At 45.4% G+C, this 10,908-nt stretch overlaps 1 protein-coding gene across 6 annotated transcripts in view; it reads right to left on the bottom strand.

The window, feature by feature from the left end:
- Positions 1–3,188: 3,188 nt before the first annotated feature.
- The window catches only part of Fbxw11 (F-box and WD repeat domain containing 11), a 100,353-nt gene continuing 92,633 nt past the window's right edge, over positions 3,189–10,908 (bottom strand). For all 6 annotated transcript variants that reach the window (XM_013114791.3, XM_013114794.3, XM_005071960.4 and 3 more), the window contains 4 exons: positions 10,728–10,838; positions 9,815–9,893; positions 7,380–7,565; positions 3,189–5,532 (listed from right to left, as the gene is read on the bottom strand). In XM_013114791.3, coding sequence (XP_012970245.1) covers positions 7,404–7,565; positions 9,815–9,893; positions 10,728–10,838 — 352 coding nt within the window. In that variant the 3' untranslated portion in view covers positions 3,189–5,532; positions 7,380–7,403. The remainder of the gene's footprint in view (positions 5,533–7,379; positions 7,566–9,814; positions 9,894–10,727; positions 10,839–10,908) is intronic.

Genomic DNA, 10,908 nt, shown 5'->3' with positions numbered 1-10,908 from the left:
GTGTCCAGTGTGTGAGCAGCAGAGAGCCGCTACTCCCAGGGAGCCGCCTGCATTCTGGTTCTGGTTCTCTTAAACCCACGCGTTCCTCCAGACTCAGGAGCAACCATAATAAGCCCCTTTTCTAGGTAGCTCTCAGGCCAGCAACTCTCTGAACACCCCCACTGTTCAAACACAAAAGCATCACCTGCTCACACCACTCCTCCCCTGAATCTTCCTTTCTCTGGGACTGGGTGCCCACTCCAGGGTTCCCTGCCTCGGGGCTTTGCGTCTCCACCGCCTCATGAGGAACATCTTTTCTTGACTTAGCAAGCATCAGAACAGAGCCTGGGCACCCTGTCCCTTGCACTCAGTCACACCTTGAGTGATGGCCCAGGCACATCACACAAACGCATGCCAGAAGTCAGGTGAGGTGGTGCCCGCCTTTAATTTCAGCACTCAGGGGGCAGAGGCAGGTGGATCTCTAGCTCAAGGCCAGCCTGGTCTACATTGTTCCAGGACAGTGAGGACTACACTGAGACCCTGTCTCAAAACAAAAAAGTAAACAAAACAAAATGCATGCCCAGGATGTGGTAGGGAGGGAGGTGAGCAGAGGGTCTGTCGGTATGAAGGGGTCACACAACCTGAGGCCTGGTTCTTCCACAAGGGTTGGGGCTCTGCTGGCATCATGGCACCCACAGAGCATGGAGAGAGAAGAGCTTCCTACAGAGACATTGGCTGTGGCTACCAATATGGCCAGAAGCAAATCTAGGCAATGCACTCTCCCATCTTTTCCACAGAGTACACAATGTACAGCCTAGGCTCTGCTTGCAAAGTTAGGGCTCCATTGTGGGGGGACAGTCCTTACCTGGGACTGTCAGCTCATGTTGTTCTAGGCTGGTCTGAGTACCTGTGTCCCCTCTCACGCCATCCCAGACACCACTATGCCCTATTTAAGTGTCACCAGTGGAGCTACCAGGCACCATTTTTAGGTTATACAACTTATTCCCCACAGCACTCTTAAAATACCGTCTTTGCTTCCTAGTTGGGAAAGCTCAGGTTCCAGGCAATGAATGTCCTTGCTCGCTGGCCTGCCTGCACAAAGATGACAGAGCTCCTGTCCTGGGGGAGGGCTCTGGACCCAAAATTGCCCTTTCCCCTGCCAGATGCCAGTCCTTGCACGATGCAGCCTGCAAAAGAAGTCAACTGGTACCAAGGGTGTGTGGGAGAGGGTGTGCTCCCTGGGACACTAGGCTTAGCTTTCCTGGCTCCTTCCTTCTCTGGTCTTTCGTTAAACACCTCTTCGCAAACATATTGAGTGACTACTGTACACTACACACGATGCTACAAGGCCTATCCTCTATCTTGTCCCTTTCCTGTAAAGCCGGAAGTCCTTCACCGACACACTAAATCAGCGCCTCACTAACAATGCTTACCATCCCACTCGCTCAGGCACACACACTGGTGGAGAGGTTGGCTTAAAAGTAACAGCTGCCAAAGGCTGAAGAGATAGCTTAGCAGAGGGCCTAGGTTCAGTTCTCAGCACCCACATGATGGCTCACAACTATCTGCAACTCCACTTCAAGGAAGGGGACCCAGAGCCCTCGTTTGGCCTCTGATGGCACTGCACAACTTGTTGCACAGACATACACATAGGCAGGCAGTGCTGGCTAGTTTTATGAACTTGACACAAGCTGGAGTCATCTGGAGAGGAGGGAACCTCAGTTGGGAAAATGCCCCACTCCGTAGATCTGACTGTAAACCCGTGGGGCATCTTCTTGATTCAAGATTGATGTGGGAGGGTCCAGTCCACTGGGGCAGGGTCACCATAGGCAGTTGTTCCTGGTGGAAGAAAACAAGCTGAGCAAGCCAGTAAGCGGCAGTCCCCTGCGGCTGCTGCTTCAGCTCCCGCCCCCAGGCTCCTGCCCGACTTCCTTCAAGCTGCTTTCAATCACGGTGTTTTATCGCAATGGCAGAAGCCCCAAGGCAGACAAAACACTCAGACACAACAGGAATACATCTAGAACGAGTGCTTCTAGCAGTTGGGTGAGCACATAATCTACATTTCCAGGGCACCTTGAGATCAGCGCTGGCATCACTGGATTTACACTACTTGCAGTCACCTGAGCTTGCCATGTGCCATCCCAAGTAGCAAGTCAGACAGGGAGCAACGACCTGCCAGGAATACCTGGTAGCTAACATGGAGGAGCATCAGTCAAATCGCCCATCTTTATTTAGAAGACAAGCAGGCTAGAATGGCAGGGCAGCTCATCTGATAGCAGTCAAGGAGTACAAGAGAACCCTCAAATCCCCAGCATGAGGGATGCATCAGGGAGGGAGGGAGGGTTCCCCAGCTATGGGAGGTCGGAATCTGTCTTAATTAGACTGCTGTGATAAAATATCATGACCAAAAAGTTGTGAAAGAAAGGGTTTATTCTGTTTACACTTCCATATCACTGTTCAGTAACTGAAGGCAGGAACATGGAGGCAGCAGCTGATGCAGGGGCATGAGGGGTGCTGCTCATGCTTCCCGTGGCTTGCTCAGCCTGCTTTCTTATAGAACCCAGGACACCAGTCCAGGCTAGGGCTGCCCTCATCAATCACTGACGGGAGTTCATCCCTTGTTGTTCCTAGGACTAGCTCAAACCACAGGAAACAGTTTACTGTATTTAACACTTGGGCAAGAAACAAAGCAATTTTCACTCTCAATTGAAGATATATCCTTATAAAAAATAATAAGCATTGAACAAGAATGACACAGGATGATCACCAAAGAAGGGGTGGGGTGGTGGCTGGAGTGGGGGAAGCAGCTTTCTGTACTCTTAGGGTTATATCCAAGCTCATGGATAACACATCAAAATACTGTTCTATTTCATTCAAAAGGCCCACTCTCGTGGCAAGCTCGCTTCCTGCACCTGTAATGCCATCACACACACCACTTCAAGAGGAAGGCTCCTCTCACCGGGAAGTACTTGGGACCTCTTCCCTACTTTGCAGAGCTTATGAAGAACTCATGCACACCCGACACGCAGACGCCTGGGCTCTCGAAGCTTTCTGGGAGAGCAGAAGGTGAGGAATTCCACAGGCCACAAACACCACCTTCAGCTTTACCTTCTAGACCAGATGACTTTGAAAATCCACCTGTAAGTATGTAGTTTAATTCCTGATAGCACCAAACTGTTTTTTTCCCCCTGAAAAATGTAACAACATCGGAGTACTGCAACACTTTATTGAGAGTATTGGCTTTGAATTAGTAGCTGAAGTAACAAAGGCCAGAAGCCAGGCCAGGTGTACTGCATAATACTCATCTTGATTTACTGACATTACTTAGCAATTTATTGGACAAAGGTCAAACTTTTTATTAAGCACATTCCACAGTACAAAGCCGTCATGATAATATCTGTACAATTTAACAGTTTCAATAGCTGTTCAGACACATATTTATTTCAAACAGATAATTGGCAAACATAATTAATTACCAGTTAGAATTAGACTACCCCAGTGCTTTAACACATTAATATAGCAGTAATTTACAGTTGCTCAATTACAGTTAGCAAAATAAAGTCCAGAGTACAACTGGGAATTACTACCGTAATCCCAGAAATTGGAATTCCTTGGGTACCCAAGTCCCCTGCTATAATTTAGTAGGCACAATTCAAAGGTCGTGTGCATATTTGAAGGCCATGATCTCCCAAGGATGGACACGAACTTCTATATTTAACATGCAAAAACAACAGAAAAGTCCAATTGTTCAGAACTTACTTCCTCCCCTCCCCCTCCCTATCCCCTGGACATTCCTGTCAAATGGGTGATGAGCTGTGAGTGGTGTGTTCACACTCCCCTTATGGACAGGGGCCTACTTTCTATACATTTGAGCCTCTACCTCTCAGAAACAAATGTAGAAGCATGTGAGAATGATGTATTTAAAAAAAAGAAGAAAGAAACCAACAACTAAAAAGCAACGCCAACCCAGTAAACAAATCACCAGCACACACTGATCCCACAGCATTCACAATGCCAGGACACGTGGAGCCCAGAGGCCTTCTCTCTCCTAGCGTGTGCTTCCATGGGAAGAGGCTCCATTCACAGGGAGGGCTGGTTGGTCCTTTGAAAGGGTACTGACATTCCTTGATCTTTGGAAACAATGGTGAGGGGCAAATCAAAACCTAATCTTGAAAGAGGGAAACAATGTCGACCAATGTCCTGTCTGTGTGTCCCCTCCCACTCGGAGCTTTGAGAACTGAGTGATAAGTGACACCAGAGATGACGGGCCTGAGGTTCAGCTCCACACAGGAGTGCCTTGCCCTTAATGTGGCTCTGAACAGCTCACCTGCTCAGCAGGCTCTCACTCAGCAGCTGACCCCAACACCCTACCAGAGTGCACGGAGCCCAAAGCCAGGAGCCCTGTCAGTGGAGCTGCCTTCTCCCTGCCTCAGGGTAACTGCCACGTGGAAGGATGTTGACAGAGAAGCCATGATCACCATGACAAGGTGACCGTTAGCTCTCGGGAGGGTACTTAAGAGGAAAAGTGCAGTGACAGGGAGACTGCGAGGCTACCTGTCCACTGCAGATGTCACAAAACAAATGAACACCATGTTAAACTTCTGAAGTTCCATCTGAAAACAGCGCACACAGGACAGTGACAAATAAAATAAAATGCAAATGAATACTGCAGAAGGTTCTAGGAAATCACAGCAACCTTGGAGTCAGGCTCTCAGGCCCACCTGCTGCTAAGAGCAACACTCCACAGCAGTGTCTCCATGCAGGGGGCCCCATACGGCAACCTTGAGCTTGAATTGTTATGTACATTATATCTACATGCGGGTACAGTATTTTAAATTAGGAGGCAAGCACGTGGATAAAGGTGTTACTCTACCAAATATCAGGAAATGATGAGGGAACAGAACAGTTAATAAAAGAAAATAGCTATACTACCTGTGGAGAGGTAATATAATGCTTATTCTTTAAATTAAAAGAAACCAGTACAGAAAGGAAGTGTAATCCAAAAATACTAAAATAATCCAGAGCTGTCCATTGTCCGACACATTCCTATGCTCGTCAGAACGACAGTGACCTGAAGGTCTAAGAAGAAGCTGCTGCTGCTGCTGCGGCGGCGGCGGCTGCGGCTGTTGCTGCTGCTGCTGGAGAGAGAGGAAAGCCCTGAACGCCCAACACTTCACCAAGAATGCAATGCTGTTTTTAGTACCAAACCAAGGTGCAAAGCGATGTGAATTAGAGGCCAGTCTTCTCTGGATGGTCGCCTTGCTTCTGAAGAACAAGTCATGTGTCCTTCCTGTGAGCATGTGCATCAGAAGGAAGCGTTGGGTTCTTCACTGGAGGGAGGGGCAGGAACTGCTGCTCTACTTGCAGTTGGTGAGCTAAGCTGTCCTTCTCCAAGTAGAGCCGGGGGTGGTGAGAAACATTGGGGCTTGAAGAGTGGGGCTGCTTTGTGTCTACCCAGCATCTAGAACCAATTCCAGCCCCAGAACTCAGCTGTGAACGAACTCCCGTAGGCATGTGGTAGCCATGTAGCCAGTAGTTCAAGACCAAGAAACCCTGGAGAAGAACGAGAACAGACATTAATTGGACAGGACAGGCATAGAAAGAACAAGAGGGCAGGCTCAAGAAGGAAAGGGGAAGACCAGGAGGAAGGCCACACCTTCTACCCCACCCCCAACCTCTGCTCCTTAGGCTTTTTTTGATTATGACTAGTCAAGAGCTCCTTGTCTTCTGTCTCTGTGTGGTGTGCTCTGAAGATTTCACTTAACGAATACAAGATTCTGTCAGGTGGATTCTTCAATGGACTCAAAGAATCTTCCAAGAGAAAGCAGCAAGGGAGTGGATGACTGTGTAAGCACAGTGTTAACACATGGGAGACCAGGAACAGTAAACATTTGAGTGGCTCTCAGGTCCCTGATGCTGGTGCCCCCCCACACACACGGCAGGTATCACTAGCCCAACATGCCTTGCAGTCATTTGGGGTCACAGAGCTGTTCCCCTCATCTAGCGCTACTGATCAAAGTGAGTTGTCCAAAGCAGCACAGATCTGCCATTCTTGGTGCAGATTTTTTTATTCTTAAAGGGCTCCACAGGAATTGGTTGACATGTTATATAGGCTTTGTGAACTTTGTCCCACTAATCAACTCTGCCACTGAAGCACAAGAAGCAGTCACAGTAAACGTAAACAAGTGAGTATAGCTATGCTCAAAAGGACTTCATAGAGGTTGGAATTCTAGTATCATATAATGTTTACATGGCATCAGTTTTTTTGTTGTTTTTTTTTTTTTTTTTTTTTTTTTGGTTTTTGGTTTTTCAAGACAGGGTTTCTCTGTGGCTTTGGAGGCTGTCCTGGAACTAGCTTTTTTTTTTTAGACCAAGCTGGTCTCGAACTCACAGAGATCCACCTGCCTCTGCCTCCCGAGTGCTGGGATTAAAGGCGTGCGCCACAGTTTTCTTTTTGATTATCTTTCAAGTGTTTAAAATGTAAGAACTATATAATTTCTGGAATGGCAGGAAAAAACAAAGCATACAAAGGGTCAAATTCAGTGCTTGGCTACAGTGTGTTTAGCTCTGAGCAAGGTAAACTTGTTGAAAGTCATTTAACTGACTAAAGAATATTTGAAGTGATGAGACTTTGTGTGACTTGGTATTAGGGGGTTCTTGGTCTTTCCATCCCCACAGCTTCTCAATTTTACACATGGATGTTTTGTACTTTTTAATAAAAAAAATACTATTAAAAAGCTACAAAGAATTAAGTACGGCTTTTACATCAAGAGAAGTTTAACCAAAGTCTTTATACACATATATTCACACAAGTTAGGGTAGGTATACGTCTACAATATGATGTGCAAAGAATCCAGTGGCCCCTGGTAGATATTCACATTGGGAATGCTGTTCTTAGTAGTCATGGGTATCTGGGATATGGGTAAGTTGGGTATCTTTCATCCTTCTAGACTGAGCATATTGGTGAGCAACAGTGTGATGGCTTTGTGACTAGAGCAAAGGACTTGCTTCCTAAAGCACCTGCTGCCCTCCCCATGAAGAGTGGACTGCGGTGGTGAGAAGAAGAGGAATCTGGAGTGTCTTGTATGCACATGTGTATGTGCATCTGATAGCCATAGAACCAAAGGGCCAGAAAGAGGTTGACTCCTGCACTCCAAAATCAAACCTGAAGGACTACCCTGGAGTGTAATTAATGGCCGTGACCATTTAGGAAATCACTTAGGAAGCCAGTTTTCAAGACTTCTGTCACCTGGTAACAATGACGTGAAGTCCACAGTGCACAGGGTTCTATCGTGAGACCTGTTAGGTCCACAAGAGACTTGTTCATAACACCAAGGAATTCCCAGAAGGAAGCAAGGCCTTGGAGAGCCCAGGTAGGACTGGGGTTTGAGCATACTCACCAGATTGGGCCAAAGTGCAAACCGCTATCTGGAGATATAGGTGTAGGTTCTGGAGGGAGAGCGTGTCTCATTCTGGGCACTGGGAGGCACATTTAAGAAATCCCAAATCAAAATAGTGTCATCATGGGAACTGCTGATGATCTGAAACTCATCAAACTGCAGCCGAAACACACGTCCAGAGTGTTCCTGTGGAAGATCAGTGTGATTAATAGGACCATCTTTACAGTCCCTGACTCCAGAGTCGCAAAATCAGCATTTATCCAAGCTTCCTGCATGACCTCCCAGGCACTGAGCTGTGTCCTTTGAGAACAAATGCTCTACTTTGCCTTATAGGTTTGGTTTTTTCCTTTTCCTTTTTTTACTTCCTTCCCTCCCTCCCTCCATCCCCTTTTTATTTTTAAGTTATAAACATTATGACCTACACTGTGGACTAATAATATGTGACAGAAGAAAAGCTATGTGATCACCTCACGGAGGCCATCAGAGTTAATACCTACTTGGGATACGCGGTAAAACCAGAAATCAGAAGGGCAAAGTTGCTATATATATATTTCCCCCAGGAAGGATTTCTCTGTGTAACAGCCCTGGTTAGCCTGAAACTTGCTTTGTAGACCAGGGTGGCCTCAAACTCACAGAGATCCACCTGCCTCTGCCTCCTGAACCATGGGATTAAATGCGATTAAAAATTTTTTTAAACATAACTAAAAACATCTATGTTAAACCACAGCAGACATCAAAATTCATGGTGAAAGTAAGAGTGGCCCTCACCACAGTTCTGCCTGCCTGGTCTAGTCAATGAAGGAAGTAAAAAATGCAAATACAACTATTGGGTATGGAGCAAATGCTCAGTAGTGCTTGTTGCTCTTACAGAGGGCACAGGCTCAATTTCCAGCACCTACATAGTGGCTCACAACCATCCACAACTCTAGTTCCAGGGGATCCAGCAGGCATACACAAGGTGAATGCAGGCTCAAGTAAAACATTCACACAAATAAAGTGTAAAAAAAAATAATAAAATATATATATATATATATCCCAAAGATAAGATTTCTGTGTAGCCCTGGCTGTTCTGGAACTTGATCAGTACACCAGGCTGGTCTTGAACTCACAGATCCGCCTACCTTTGCCTCTCAGGTGTTGGGATTAAAGGCCTATGTCATCACACCTGGCTCGAAAAATAATTTAGAAAATAACAAAACTGTTGAAATTTTTCAAGAAAAGTCCTTCACCTGTTCTCAAATGCCTTATCAAAAACAAATTCAACAGAACCAGGCACAGAATTAGATATCAACAGCTTTGGTAATATTACAAAAGACTGACATATCAAAATAAAGTATTTATAGCCGGGCGTTGGTGGCGCACACCTTTAGTCCCTGCACTCGGGAAGCAGAGGCAGGCGGATCTCTGAGTCCGAGGCCAGCCTGGTCTACAGAGCGAGTTCCAGGACAGCCTCCAAAGCCATAGAGAACCCCTGTCTCGAAAAACCATAAATAAATAAATAAATAAATAAATAAATAAATAAATAAATAAATAAATAAATAAAGTGTTTATTTGGTCTTAAAGCAACCAAGTGGAATAGGCCAGGCACAGAAAGACAATGATCCCACAGACTGTAAATCTCACAGAATGAGGCAAAAAGGAGGATACCAGAGCAGGAGATGGGGTAAGGCTGGATGGACAAAGATGGGTTGACTCCAATGCTCATCAAAGGGTTCAAAGTTTCAGTTAGACTGCAAGAATCCACTGAGCTAGAGTGACCACAGTAAAAAGCTAAGTGTTGTATACTTCAGAATTTATGTAGAATAGTTTTGCTTTTTTTGTTTTGTTTTTGCAGGTGGGAGACAGGGTCTTATGTATCCCAGGTTGGCCTCAAACTCACTATGTAGCCAAGGATGATGGATGACCTTAGACTCCTGATCCTCCTGCCTCTACCTCCCAAGTGCTGGTATTATAGGTCTGAACTACCTACCACACTTAGTTTAAAAACAGATTTTTAATATTTCTATCACAAAAAACTAAAATCGATAGACTCGTTAATTAGTTGACAATTTTTCTATAATATATGCTATAGACCAAAATATCACACTATACTCTTTTAGCAATACACAATTATTTATTAATTCAAAATAAAGTTTAAAAATTAAAGTGCTCTTTTATGTACCAACGCAACAATCTATGTAATGAAGACAGAGGGGAAATTCTGCCTTAACAGTACACAAATGTGCAGTTATAAAATGTAACACAGCCACACACTAAAGACCCCAACACTACATGAGGAGTGCAGCACAATCTATGAGAATGACTGTCCGCCTACAGAAGACCTGCAGTACTAAAGGTGCTGTATCCCTACTGGGCAAAACCACCTATAAATACCTGAATGCATGGTACAAGACAAAGCTTTCCTGGGGGCCCGACCATCCCAACAAATCACATACCACCAAGGTGCGTAGACACAATGTGCTTGCTGGGGCCCGAGGGTCAAGAGCAGCTTGCAAGTCCCAGACTTTAATTTTCCTACAAGGGAAAACGAGACTGGGATTAATGCAAAAGTTAACACTGTCTACATGGTAGGTATATCCATGACAAGCCAGAGTGCACCTGCAAGTCTTCACCAAACCCAGTGGGCAACATGCTGGTGTTTCTAAGTTTTTGAACTTAGATTTTGAGTATCTGATTTTAGAAAAAGAACCTAAACCTTCCCAGAGTTCCTGAAACTTTGAAGGATGTTACTGTTAAGGTGATAAACAGGTAGAGGATTTTGGGTTACCAAATTCATTACTTGGGGGACTGAGTACAAAGTCTCAGGATGCCTTTTTCCAAATGAAGAAACAGAGCACCAATGCCCAGTGACCAAGCATATACGAGGTAGAACTGGGGCTTACAGCTTCCATTGTCGTTGAGAACAAAAGGAGAAAAGAGGGAAGGGATAGTGGTGTTCCTGGTTTATTTATAAGTAAGGCAAAGAACACAATTTCCTATAGTTTCATCTGTGTGCACGCTCCCATGCATATTCATATGCACATGGGTCTGGAGTGAGTTCTCTCCTTCACCAGATGTTCCAAAATTGAACCCCAGTCGCCAGGCTTGCACAGCAAGCATCTTCACATACTGAGCCACCCTACCCTTTATATTTCTGGTAATAGTTAGAATATAAGCTAGAACTCAAGTGCCTGGCTACAGTGACTGAAGCAAGCTTTATTTCATCTTTCTGAGTCTGGGCATGCTCACCTGACCAATTGGTATGATGGATCTTCTCACACAGAGGCCAGTATGCAGAGAGCTCTTTAATAGACAGGAGTTTTGTTCCTAACAAGACTATAGCCATGCATGTGCAGACTAAACACATACCCATCATAGGCGCCACTGACAATCCTCTTGTTATCAAAACGGATGCATCGAACCAATTCTTCATGCCCCTCTAGGACTCTTAGACAGGCACCACATTCAATATCCCATAGCCTTAAACAAGAAACAGTCATCTATGAAACAAATTCCCAGGTGACTCATGCCCTCCTCTAGTTCTGTATAC

Source organism: Mesocricetus auratus, unplaced genomic scaffold (genome assembly GCF_017639785.1).
Source record: "Mesocricetus auratus isolate SY011 unplaced genomic scaffold, BCM_Maur_2.0 Super-Scaffold_100007, whole genome shotgun sequence".
Lineage (NCBI taxonomy): Eukaryota > Metazoa > Chordata > Mammalia > Rodentia > Cricetidae > Mesocricetus > Mesocricetus auratus.
This window is presented reverse-complemented; position numbering and strand designations above follow the sequence as displayed.